The sequence below is a fragment of the Budorcas taxicolor genome, chromosome 18 (assembly GCF_023091745.1).
Source record: "Budorcas taxicolor isolate Tak-1 chromosome 18, Takin1.1, whole genome shotgun sequence".
Classification (NCBI taxonomy): domain Eukaryota; kingdom Metazoa; phylum Chordata; class Mammalia; order Artiodactyla; family Bovidae; genus Budorcas; species Budorcas taxicolor.
Genome location: NC_068927.1, coordinates 56309124 through 56321949, shown reverse-complemented (window position 1 = coordinate 56321949; position 12826 = coordinate 56309124). Strand labels below are relative to the sequence as shown.

The 12826-nt window shown below is 54.4% G+C and overlaps 1 protein-coding gene across 1 annotated transcript; it reads right to left on the bottom strand.

Moving 5' to 3' along the window:
* Positions 1 to 3018: 3018 nt before the first annotated feature.
* SYNGR4 (synaptogyrin 4) lies at positions 3019 to 11829 on the bottom strand. Its single transcript, XM_052656720.1, has 4 exons — positions 11737 to 11829; positions 5253 to 5490; positions 3509 to 3648; positions 3019 to 3252 (listed from the first exon to the last, which is right to left on the bottom strand). The coding sequence occupies exons 1-4, from the start codon at positions 11827 to 11829 to the stop codon at positions 3019 to 3021; spliced, it is 705 nt and encodes a 234-aa protein (XP_052512680.1).
* Between the last annotated feature and the right edge of the window lie 997 nt (positions 11830 to 12826).

The following is a 12826-nucleotide window of genomic DNA, read 5'->3' as shown; positions in this document are numbered from 1 at the left end:
TTCTCTCTAATCCCAGGGTGGCAGAGGACAGCCTTCCAGAGTCTGTGATTTGAAAGTCACCAAGAGACAGCCCCCCACCCCCGTCCCTCCGTCATTTTACATTGTGTGGAACCGCTTTATGTTTTCCTTAAAAAAAAAAAAAAAAAGTAATTGGTTGCCAGCCTTTAAAAACCAGATTTTCCCATTAAAATCGAGATTTCTGGCTCCTCTTGAAAAAATATCCGTCAATCTGACAATGCCGGGTCCTCATTTCTGGGTGGCAGCAGATGGCTGGAATGAATGGCTGGGACGCAAACTCCGCCCCCTCCCCCCGACTCCCACCGCCTCCCCCTCTAGTCCCCAGGACTTGGCTGAGGGGTTGAGACCATCTATTATTGGGCTGATGCTGTTGTTTTGTGGTTTTGTTCTGTGAAGTTCAAAGGAAAGTGAATATTTGCTGTGTTTCCCTCCAGACTGGCTTCACATCTGGTCTGTTTCCTTCACTCATGTTACCTGCCTGGTCCTCGTCAGCCTTTGGAGTTTTGCCCTGGATTCTGCCAGATCCCCTACATGTCTGCTAAGACCTTCCTTAGTGGGCCCCAGTTCTCCCCTAGGCTGGCTCTGGAAGCTTCAGGAGGCAAGGAGCTGGCATTTCTGAGCATTTCATGAGCACCAGGCAGAGTGTGTTGCATGGGTGAGCCTGCGGGGATCCTCAGAGGCCCCTCCCTTTGCTGCGGAGGAAACCGAGGCTCAGCAGGGGTGCGAGTGGCCGAGGTGGCGTAGGCACCCCAGTTTCCTGCTGCTGGATCCCGGGTGCTTAGCCGCTGCTGTGGAGCTTTGCAGATGTTTTCCCTTCCTTTCTTGTAAGCCCAGAAGCCTCACACGGAAGATGGAGGAGCAGGCCTGCTTTGGTTGATTCAGGGTCGGGAGCAGGCGTGTTTTTGACCACAGTCTGCAAACCATTGATCTAAATCCGGTCCGAGGCTCTGGTTTGACAGCCAGCCCAGCGTGGGCCCAGAGACATTAAGTGGCCCGTCCGAGGTGATCCAGCCAGTGACAGGGTGAGGACTAGAGCTTGGGGGTTCCTTCTGTCTCCCATGCCGGAAGCCTGCCCTCTGCAGGGTTGCTTCTTCCTCCAAGTGCCCATAGGGACCACAGCCTGTTTATTTCTGCACCCCTAGCACTGAGCACTGCCATGTGTGAAACAAAAAAACGGGGACCACGGAGCCCATGTTGGTCTCCCCACAACTCACATCCCTTTGCCCAGTCTGTACATGAGCCCTCTGCAGCCACCATGGCCCTTGTGTGGGTGTGTTTGGATGGCTGGCATAACATCAAACTTCCTTTTTTTTTGTATTCCTTGCCAACCTATCCCACATAAAAATAAATGGATGTCCAGTTGTTCTAGAAATACCAGAAGGTTCTAGAGCTGCACCATTCAATATGATGAGCATTAGTGCTTGAAATGTGGTGGCCCCAAGTCAGGGTGTGGTGTCTGTGTAAAATACATGAAGGATTTAAAGAACTCAATGCCCGAGAATGTAAGCTATCTGGCTAGTGACTTTTTATACTGATGATATGTTGAAATGATAACATTTTGGATGTGCATGTTAGTTGCTCAGTTGTGTCCAGCTCTTTGCAACCCCATGGACTGTAGCCTGCCAGGCTCTTCTGTCTACAGAATTCTCCAGGCAAAAATACTGGAGTGGGTTGCCATTTCCTTCTCCAGAGAGTCTTCCCAACCCAGGGATCGAACCTGGGTCTCCTGCATTGCAGGCAGATTCTCTACCATCTGAGCCACCAGGTAAGCCCCCAATATTTTGGATACATGGGGTTAAATAAAATGTATATTCATTTCACTTGCCTCATTCAACTTTTCATCCTGTGGCCAGGGGACAAATTTAAATGCCCCATTTCCCTGACACCGAGGCTCAAATTTTACTTCTATTGGACAGCACTGTTCTATTTTTTTATTTTTATTTTTTGGCTGCCCTGCTGCTTGTGGGATCTTAGTTCCCTGACAAGGGATCGAACCTGTGCCCCCTGCAGTGGCAACACAGAGTCCTAACGGCTGGACACCCAGGGAAGTCCTGGACAGCACTGCTCTAGACGTCCTGGGCCACCGTGCTGAACGCTGGGTGCTGAGTGAAGGCTGCCCCTTCCCGGCCCCCACCACTCCCTTCATGGGAGCTTCACCCATTGGAGTCATCTGCTCAGAGTCTTGTGACCCGAGCGCAAGACCCTGATCGGCTTCGGGGTTCTGGAAGAGGATTCCTTTCTCCCCAAACAAGCTTTCAAATATTTGAGGACGAGCATCTCCTCTGATATCGGTCAGGGACTTGTCATCCTCTAGTCCTTAAACGACTCCTCACTCAGCATGGTTTTGAGCTGAGGAGGTGTCACTGGGGTGAGTTAAAGAAGGGTGGGCCCTCACTGGGCAGCCAGGGGGGCCTGAGTGTTGGCCCTGGTTCTCCTGCCCTCTCCACCGGTGGGAGCCTCTTGTCTGTGAACTTGAGCTTCCTCGGCTGGACAATGGGGCACCTCCTGCCTCCCTCCCATGGCCAGTGCGAGCGGTAAAGGGCTCACTGTGCGCAGGCCCGGAAGAAGGGTTTCCTTTCCCTCCCATCACTGTCTGTAGCTGTCAAGATGGCACCCAAGGGACTTCCCTGGGGGGCCAATGGCTAAGACTCCACGCTCCCGGCACCGGGAGCCCAGGTTTGATCCCAGGTCAGGGAACTAGATCTCACACATCAAAACTCAGAGCTCCCACGCCGCAATAAAGATCCCACATGTTGCAACTAAGACCTGGCACAGACAAATAAATAAATAAAACGAAATATTTTTTTAAAAGTGACACTCAGATGGAGAGTCTGGGAGGTGGGATGGAAATGGGACCTGCCGCAGAGACACTCCCTCCCCACAAGGAGACCCCTGGCCGCTCGAGGGACCGGAGAGGAACAGACGTGAGAGGACAGAGGGCTGTTTTCCGAAACCCTTCTGGAGGGAGGATTCTATCTTTATTGGTGTAAACAAGGCTCTCTAGTTGTCGGGCATCATGGCGAGGCGGGGGGCCATCGGGGTGCTCAGATAGGGGGACAGGGAGGAGCTGGCATAGCTCGGGCCGTGGGGGCCAGTGGTGGGCGTGTTGACAGGGCTGGCGGCAGACGGCGGGGAGAGGGAGGTCAGGACCACACCGCCCTCGTCCAGGGAGCGCTTGTAGGGGACCGGAGCATCGTTTCGGAGCTCCTGGAAGGCCAGGTAGGCCTGGAATATCTGCAGGCAGAGGAGGGTGAACTGGAGGCTGGCTGGGGCGGGCTAGGGAGGGGGCCACGGGGCCCAGCGCTCCCTGAAGCTGGGCTTCGTCTAACAGGAAGAAGGTGGGGGGCCTTCCCCATCTGCCCGAGACACAGAAGGGGCTTGCGGAGGCCCGGGGTGAGCTTTGAGAGCGGTTAGGTTCTTGCCCTGTTAACCCACACCACCCGTCCTGCCCTGCTGGGGGAGTAGGGGTGGGACAGGGGGCCCTCCTCACCCAGATGAGGATGGAGAAGAAAGAGAAGGTGATGGCGGCCTTGGCGCTGTTGCTCCCCAGGAGGAAGTATCTGGGCGGCGAACGGTGCCACTGGTTGGCCAGGAAGCAGAATCCCACAGCCCAGATGCCTGCCCAGATGACTGGGGGGTCGAGGGAGAGAAGAGGGGCGGGGTGGGGGGGGACGGTGGGCTCAGGAAGGGCGGGGGCTGAGGTCTCCACTGTGGCCTCTCCCTCCCAGCCCTCTTTAAAGAACCGCCTGGAGTGGGTGCTCCATCTGCTGTGGGGGTCGGCAGCCACCTGTGACTTTTTCCATTTCAATCAATTAAAAATTTCAGTCCCTTAAAATAGACTATTAAAAAAAATTTCGGGACTTCCCTAGTGGTCCAGTGGTTAAGACTTCGCCTGCCAATGCCAGGAACACAAGTTCAATCTTCGGTCCAGGAGGAAACCACATGCCTTGGAGCAACTAAGGTTGTGGACCACAACTTCTGAAGCCCTCACGCCCTAGGGCCCGTGCTCGGCAACAAGAGAAGCCACTTCAATGAGAAGCCTGTGCACCGCAACTAGAGAGTGGCCGCCGCTCACCGCAACTAGAGAAAGCCTGAGTGTGTCAATGAAGACCCAGAGCAGCCAAAAATAAATAGGTAGGGAAAAAATTTTTTTTTAAATTTCCACCCCTTGATGGCACTGGCCAAACTTTGAGTGCTCAGCGGCCATGCATGGCCCGTGGCTCCCACACTGGGAAGCCCAGGCACAGAACAGCTCTGCCCTCACAGAACCTTCTTTTGGATGTTGCTGGACTCAGTGATCTTTAGGGGCCCACCTAGCCCTGAGTCTCTGGAACTGGGCAGGTGTGGAAGAGGAGAGGAAGGAGCCTGAGGCATGAGAAAAAGGAACAAGCAAGTGTCGGGCGCTGTGTGCCAGGCTCTGTCTAAGGTGCTCAGCATTGGCTAGGAGGCTAGGCTTGGCTTGGAAGCCTGGATCTGCCGCTCAAGGTCCGATTATACAACCTCCTTGAGCCTCTGTGAAATGGGAATCTGAACAGGCCATGCTTCCTCAGGTGGTTCTAAGGAAGAAAGGAGACAGGATATGGGGCGCCCTTGACGCGGTGCCATGACACGTGGGGGCGTGCCCGGGAAGTGTCAGCATTACCACAGATGTCCTTTCTTGCCTTTCATCCTCAGAAAAATCCTGGAGGTGGTTTTTTGTTTTGTTTTTGGTTTTTGGCCATAACCATATGGCACGTGGAACTTCCCTGACCAGGGACTGAGCCAGTGCCTTCTGCAGTGGAGGAACAGTCTTAAACACTGGACCACCAGGCAGTGGGGGTTCCTATCCCAGCTTCTATGGAAGCTCAGAGAGGGGAGGAGACCTGCACATCAAGGCTGCGCTGGAGGTGAGATTTCAAACCCTGCTCTGCCTGGCGCTGCGCTCTGCACTCTGCCTCCCGCCACTGGTGGCTTTTCAAGAAAGGCTGTGAAGAAGGGAGGTGAATGCCAGGAGAAAGCTGGGCAGAAAGAGAGGCTTCTAGAGTTACCCTCAGGGTCAGAAGAGGTGACCTTTGCACTAAGTCTGAGGGATGGGCAATGATTCCCTGAAATGGTGGGTGCAGAAGAGCTTCGAGAAACGAGGGAAAGCTCTGGGTCACAGGTGGAGGATGCTCTGAGGTGGCCTCCTGGGGGCCCAGGGGAGCCTGGGGGTGGGGGCTGGGAGCTTGGGGCGGACAGTGCTGGGGCTCACTCACCGGCCAGGATGAGGTCCAGGAGCTGGAAGGCTGTCTTGAAGCGGGTGCTGGAGAGGCGGACCTCGTGGGCGTCCAGGGCCAGGAAGGCCAGCGAGCTGAGGAAGGCCAGCAGGCCGGCCCCCACAGCGAAGCTGCAGGCCGCGCTGTTGCTGTTGAGGACGCAGTGCAGCTGTGAGTTGTCGGTCTTGTTCTGATAGCCGTCAGTCAGCAGGGAGGAGAACACAATCAGGGAGAAGACCTGTGGGTGCGGGGAGGGGCGGGGGCGGTTTCCAGAGCCGGAATGGAGCTCCGTGTCTTCCCAAATCCGCTCCTCATCCCCATCACTGAGTCGGGGGGGGGGGTGGGTCAGGGTCTGCCGTCCACTCCCCCAGTGGTTCCGAGCCCCACCTCCCGGTAACGTCCTCTGAGCCTCCATCCCGGCTCAGCTCGGGCCTCATCCTGCCTGCTGGGGCCCTGCCCCAGCCTCGAGCCAGCCTCCCTGACTCCAAGTCTCCCCACTCAGCTCCCCAGGGAACCTTCCACACTCTGCCCATCCTGGCCCCCAGCACTGCCCGCCCCTCCGCAGCCCTTCACCTCTCCTCACCCCACAAACAGGTACCCGCCGCCAGACCCAACACGAAATGCTTATTAGCACATCGCCCGGGACACAGGAAGAGTGAGCAATGAGTCTCTGCCATCCTGTTGATCCCATCTGCCTCCCAGCCCTTCCCTCTGCCTGCCACTGCTTCCTCCTCCCTCCCCGCTCAGCTAATTCCTCTCCATTTTCAAAAAGGAACTTGTGAAATATTCCAAAGACACAGAAAAGAACGGAGGAAATGTAACCAACAGTGAGAACCTGACAAACGTTCCCCTTTGGCTCCAAGATTCTTTAAAAAACAAAAAACTATTTTGGCAATGCCACACAGCTTACAGGATCTCAGTCCTCTGACCAGGCATCCAACCATGGCAGTGACAGCACCCAAGTGTAACTACTAGGTCACCATGGAAATCTCAAGGCTTTTTTTTTTTTTTTTAAAGCAAACACAGGGATTTCCCTGGTGGTCCACTGATTAAGAATCCACCTGCCAACGTGGGGGACATGGGTGCAGTCCCACATGCCACAGAGCAACTAAGCCCATGCAGCGCAACCACTGAAGCCGGGTGCTGTAGAGCCCGTGGTCTGCAACAAGAAAACCCACTGCAATGAGAAGCCCACACACCACAACTAGAGAGTAGCCCCTCGCTCGTCGCAACTAGAGAAAGCCTGTATGCAGCAACGAAGACCCAGTGCAGCCGAAAACAAATATGTAAATAAATCGTATCAAACTTTAAAAACTTTAAAAAGTAAAGCAAATACAGCCTTGGGACTTCCCTGGTCAGGGAACTAGTGCCACCCGGTGTGGCCAAAAAACAAGCAAACGCAGTCTCACTGATATGCTGGCCCTGTCGCCTCTGTGGGCACTGCACTCTGCACACCGGGGTAGCACCGTCTGCCTCTACTGCTGGCGTCTGCCGTGTCCATCGATGAAACCTCCAGTGTACTTCACCAGCCCGTGTCATCCTTACAGTCACCCTAGGATGTAGGCGCTGCCAACAGTCTCTCTTTTTCTTAGATAGTGGAGCTGAGGCACAAAGAAGGTGGCGAATGGCACAGAGCCCATCAGCTTTGAGGGGGCAGCGCCTGGATCTGAACCCAAGCTGTCTGGCTCTTGAATCCACTTTGCGCACGTACGTGCTGTGCATAGTTGATCGGTTGTGCCCGACTTTTTGCGAACTCATGGACTGTGGCCCACCAGGCTCCTCTGTTCGTGGGATTCTCCAGGCAAGAATACTGGATTGGGTTGCCATTTCCCTCTCCAGAGATCCAACCCAGAGATCGAACCCAGGTCTCCTGCACTGCAGGATTATTTACCATCTGAGCCACTAGGGAAACCCTGAATCTGCCCCAACTCCTGCTATGAATGTATCTGCCTGGACCAGATGCCTGGAGGACAGTGGTCCCTGTCACCATGATTCAGGGACAATTTGAAGCTCTGGTGGCTTGTCCCTGACGGTCACAACACAGCCTGGCGGGGTGACACCAGGTATGGAAGGAACCGGTGTGTATGTGTTGGGAGGTGGGAGCTGGTCCAGGGAGTGCTTTCTGAATGTGGGGAGGCCTATAAGAACAGGCAGGGTGAAGACTACAGAGTGGGATGATCTCTGGGGGTCGGGAGGGAGCAGCGGCGGGGCAGGGTCGGCTCCAGGTGTGTGAAGGCCCCTCTGGGGCCATGCAGAGATGGACTCCGGTGAGACTGGAGGCCAGGAGGCCGGGAGGCTGGGGAGAAAGCTGGGGCCTGCAGTTGTGGAGGGAGTCAAGATTTGAGCAGAAAATGAACCCAGGGGGCTGGATTTAGGAGGAAGTAAGGCTTGATCTGAACTGCACCTTAACTAATAAGTTTTTGGGGAGGGATAAATTGGGAGACTGGGATTGACATGTACACACTGCTATATATAAAACAGATCACAAGTAAGGTGGCTTACAAGTAAGGGAGATGGTGAAGGACAGGGAAGCCTGGCGTGCTGCAGTCCATGGGGTCGCAAAGAGTCTGACACAACATAGTGACTGAATAACAGGTGGCTCAGTGGTAAAGAATCTGCCGGCCAAAGCAGGAGACCCGGGTTCTATTCCTGGGTTGGGAAGATCCCCTGGAAGAGGAAATGGCAACCCACTCTGGTATTCTTGCCTGGGAAATCCCATGGACAGAGGAGTCTGGCAGGCTACAGTCCATGGGGTCACAAAGAATCAGACACGACTTAGCAACTAAACCACAAAACAAAGGACCTACTGTATAGTATGGGGAACGCTACTCAATACTCTAATGGCCTGTATGGGAAAAGAATCTAAAATAAGGGTGGATATATATGTATGTATAACTGAATTGCGTTATACAGATTCAGTATACTGATTCCTGAAACAAACACAATATCAACTGTAATCAACCACACTCCAGTAAGAATTAAAAAGAAAAAACTGAGGAGTTTTGCAGGCAGACAGGAGGAAGGGCATTCCAGGCAGGCCGAACCATGTGTGCAAAAGCCAGCTGCTGCCGAGTGAAGCTCCTGCAGGGGTTGGAGAGAAATCTTAGCTGAGGGATCTGGTATGAAGTGAGGCTGGAAATGCGGGTGGGGAGGCCAGACCCTCAGAGGCCTTGAACACCGGACGGAGGGAACTGGACTTGGGAACCATGGAAAAAATTAAATTTCTCACTTAGACTTAATTTTATGCATGGCAGGGCTCTCAGCAGAGGATGGCCAGGGTTAGACCTGGGGGTTCAAGGCAAACTCCAGGGTCATGATGGATGGGAAGGGGCTCCTGGGAATCCTGTGAGATTTAGGACGCGACATTAGATTTGGTGATTGATTGGATGTGGTGGTGCCTGGGGATTGGAGGGAGGGAGGAGACAAGGGGAAGGAAGTTCATTAGAATTTGAACTCCTGGACAGGGTGTACGTGGGACCCTTCTGTCTGCACCCAGGACCCAGTGCCAGGCTGGACCTCCGCACACGTGTTGGAAGAGTGAATGACTGGCCCTTCTTTTTGGCTTTTGCCCTGCCCTTTAGAGTAGGAGCGGGGAGGCAAGGATTGCCCCTAAACTCCTCAGCCTCTGTCCATCCGCCTCTCTCCTTTGTCTTACTTGCCTTCTCTGAATAAGAACAAACAAAATAATAATAATGACTTTGTTGTTGTTGTTCAGTTGCTATGTCTTGTCCGACTCTTTGGCCCACCAGGCTCCTCTGTCCACGGGATTCACCTGGCGAGAATATTGGAGTGGGCTGCCATTTCCTTCTCCAGAGAATCTTCCCAACTCAAGGGTTGAACCTGAGTCTCCTGCATTGGCAGCTGGGTTCTTTACCGCTGAGCCACCAGGGAAGCCCAGTAATAATGACTAGTCTCTCCTTTTGTCCAGCACTTTAGCTCTAAGGGAGGGTATTCACATCCATTCCGTTTCAGGGCTGCAGCACTGAGTCTGCAGGAGGGGAGCGTCTTGCCCTGCTGGTCCGAGACAGAGACAGGTCAAGGACAGGAAGGCTCATTGATCATTTTTGAGCCCAGATACATTTTACCTGCGCCACCTCCCTGCAGCCTCGCTCCAGTCCCGCATGCTCGAGGTTACAATAATTCATTGCTGTTTCACAGGTGATAAATAGAAGCCTTGATGGCGCAGTGGAAAGAGCCAGACGTGTCTGACCCCACCCGCTGGGTGGACCTGGGCCAATTACTCACTGCTTGGCACCTCAGTTTCCCTGTCTGTCCTGTGCCCCAAAGAGGTGGGGGCCTGGCCCTGAAGGTAATTCTCATGACTGGCCAGAGAGGAGACGTGTCCTCTCAAGGTGAGTCATGGAGAGATGGGATTGGAATCCAGCCCCCCTGACTTCCGGGTCCGTGGGCTGTCTGTCTGCTGACCACCCCCCGTCCCCAAATCCTTGGGCTGCTGTTGGACACCCAAGAAGGGGGCTTGGCTGGGCTGGAGGGACTCCAACCCTCTGAAGCCCGAGTGCAACCTCCTTCCACACCCTTCCTGGCCTGTCCCCAGCGAGGGAGCAAAGATTCATCAGTTAAGGCACCAGCTGGCGGGCGGCCGTGAGAAGGAAAGGAGCACCAGCTGCCCAGAGACTCCCTACTGAGGAGCCAGGCCAGGGGGGGAAGGAGAAGAGGGCGGCGGGCGGGAGGAGGGAGGCAGCAGGCAAAGTCCGTGACTGAAGAGTCTGGCAAGGTTGGCGGCCCTTCCCCCCAGCCCTTCTCCACACCAGTCCACACCAGCTGGGCCTCCTTCTCCCTCACCTCCCGCCCTTCCTTCTGAAGCACTGGAAACCTGCGCATCCTTGGGACTTGCCCGCCAGCTGGGTGATGTCCTTGGGCAAGTCACTCAACCTCTGTGAGCCTTGGTTTCCCCTTGGGTCCAGCAGGCGTCAATGCCCACGTCATAGGGTCATGGTGAGGAGCGGAAACGCTGACACCACCGAGGGACTGGGAACTGGGGTGTGGAAGGCGTTTTCCCCGCTTCCCTGGGGTGACGACGATGGAGATGAGTCCCCACCACCCTATGCCTCCCCCAACCCATCTCTCTGCTTGACCATAAGTTGGTCCCAGTAATCATTGCTATTGAACTACTTGCCAGGCCCATGGTGACAGGCTGAGAGGCATTGATTTCATTTGGACATACAGTCTTTCCTGATGAGCAGGAAGGACTAGAAACGTGAGGGTCTGGAGGTTCAGAGAAATCAAGTTTCTGGTTCAAGGTCACACAGCCCTAGCATGACCAGGCAAGTTATCAAATAAAACGGGGCACTTTTGAGACTTAAAGGAGGTGCTGCTGATAATCACGCCAGGACTGAGCCAGGCAAGCAGGGGAGGATGTTGCTCTATGTGGGCACCATGTGGCCAAACTAGGATCCTCAGCCAGGCCTGATCGATCCTTCTGGAATAGGACCCTGGGTTCAATTCCAGATATTCCCCCTACTCCCCTGACCCAGATCAAGTCTCATCATCTCCCTGGGCCTCAGTTCCCAACTCTGCCAAAGGAGCACCATGGAGGCTACACAGTGTAAAGCCCAGAGTCACAGCTCTAACTCCTCAAGCACTGAGGTCCAGAGAAGGGCAATGAGCAGGTCAAGGTCACACAGCAAAGTCAGGGGCTCATTGAGGATTTGCCCCCAGGTGTCTTGACTCTTCGGGAATGTGGCAATGATTAAACAAATGCAGGTAAAGTCCTTGCTTGGCACCGTGCCTGGCACACAGCGACCACCCACCCCTCTGGCATCCTAGGTCTGAGAGGTGGAAAATGAATGGGCTGTATTCTCACAGACCCCAGTTTGAGTCCCTGCCTCTTACTGTGTGACCTTAGCCAACAGTGTTCATTGGAACTTTCTGCCATGATGGAAATGTTCTAGATCCTCACTGTCCAATATGAGAGCTGCCAGTCACATGTGGCCACTGAAATGTGGCCACTGTGACTGGGGAATTAAAAAAAATTTTTTTCTGGCTGCACCATGCAGATTGTGGGATGTTAGTTCCCAGCCCAGGGAACAAACTCCAGCCTCCAGCACTGGAAGCACGGAGTCTTAACCACTGGATCATCAGGGAAGTCCCTGAATATTTTATTTTCATTAGTTTAGATTAGAATAGTCACATGTGGCTTATGGTTACCCCCTTGGACAGCACAGCCTTCAAAAAAATTATTTAACTTTCTCTGATCCTCAGTTTTCTTCTCTCAAAAATGGGGCTTCTGAGCACCCACTTTACGGCATTCTTTCTTCCCAGGAGAGTTGATAAACGCTCAGAATACTGCAGGGCCTAAAGTTAAGATTCTCAGTAAAGGGTGACTTCATTTACAAGTTCCTTTTGGCTTTGTTCCCCCAGCTGGCCCTTCCTTTCCTCCCACCACCCTGTGCACTGGGTCTGAGAGCTGAGAACCCCTATTTCATGTCACCCACAGGGCAGCCGGCCCACAGGAGGGCCTCACCCCTGCAAAGATCCGTGTGATCGTCTTTGGCCTCTTGAGAAACTGCACAGCTTCACTGTCGGCCAGGTCCTGGAGGCTCTCCGGGATGTGCATGGCGGCTGCTCTGCTGCCCGGGCCCTGGGAGGCCAGAGCAGGGATGCTGGGTTCTGCCGGCTGGGCACTGCCGTCTGCAGGTTCCAGGCCCACCCTGGGGCTTGGCTGCTGCAAGACAACAGGGATGGTGGGGGGTGGTTAGAATCCAAGGTGCAGGGTAAAAGGGCTGCCAGGGATCCCAGGAGGAGGGGGTATGGGATGGAAGACTATTGGGGAGGGTACCAGGATGGGGTTCTGTGGGGTGAGGGGTCTGCCAAGGGTCCCAGGAGAAGGGGGCAGGGGATGACAGAGGGTTCTTGGGGTCCCAGGACAGGGTTATATGGGGTGAGGGGTCTGCAGGGTTCTTAGAAATTGGTGCATGGGGTGAAAAAGCTGTAAGGAAGCCCCACCTCCAGGTGGGGGCACAGGGTGAAAGGGTGATTCGATGGTCCTGAGTTGGGGTGCAAGCTGAGGGGGCTTCAGAGAATTCCAAAGTGGGGTACAGGGTGAGGGGGCTGCTGAGGATCCTAGGAACTAGGAATGTAGGCTGAGGAGGATGTAGGGTGAGGGGGCTTCCAGAGTCCCAGAAGTGGAGGGGCAGGACGGGGAGATCTTGGGCCAGGGAGGAGAGGGGAGAGGGTAGGATATTGGGGTGATGTCTCTGACACAGGAGCCAGAGTGCCCATTTTAAGAACTGTGTTAATGGGATTTTTGAGGGATGAGGGGTGCTAGAATGGCGATCAGAACACCTGGGAGGTCTGAAAACAGGATTCCTTTCAGATTTGGGGGCAACAGCACGCAGAGCAGAGACCCCAGGCACCTCAGGGTAGATTTTAGGCTGTCCTGGTGATGGGGTGATTGCCTTAGAATCAGGACCTTCCCTTAGAATTCAGCTCCATCTTCATAAAAGTGTTTCTCCTCAAGTTTGGACCTCAGATGTGTGGGGAACAGGGTCTCCGAACTCAGCTGTCCCCTCATAATGGAGGCCAAGCCCCTGGCGCTAAGCTACCTTCAGAGA

Bases quoted from the DNA above. Each gene is read 5' to 3' on its own strand.
- SYNGR4 (XM_052656720.1), bottom strand. From the start codon at position 11,829: ATGCACATCCCGGAGAGCCTCCAGGACCTGGCCGACAGTGAAGCTGTG. The intron at 5,491-11,736 runs GTGAGGCCCTCC...CCGCACCCACAG, and splicing joins TCACACGGATCTTTGCAGGG to GTCTTCTCCCTGATTGTGTT. The intron at 3,253-3,508 runs GTGAGGAGGGCC...CTCTGCCTGCAG, and splicing joins TCTTCTCCATCCTCATCTGG to ATATTCCAGGCCTACCTGGC.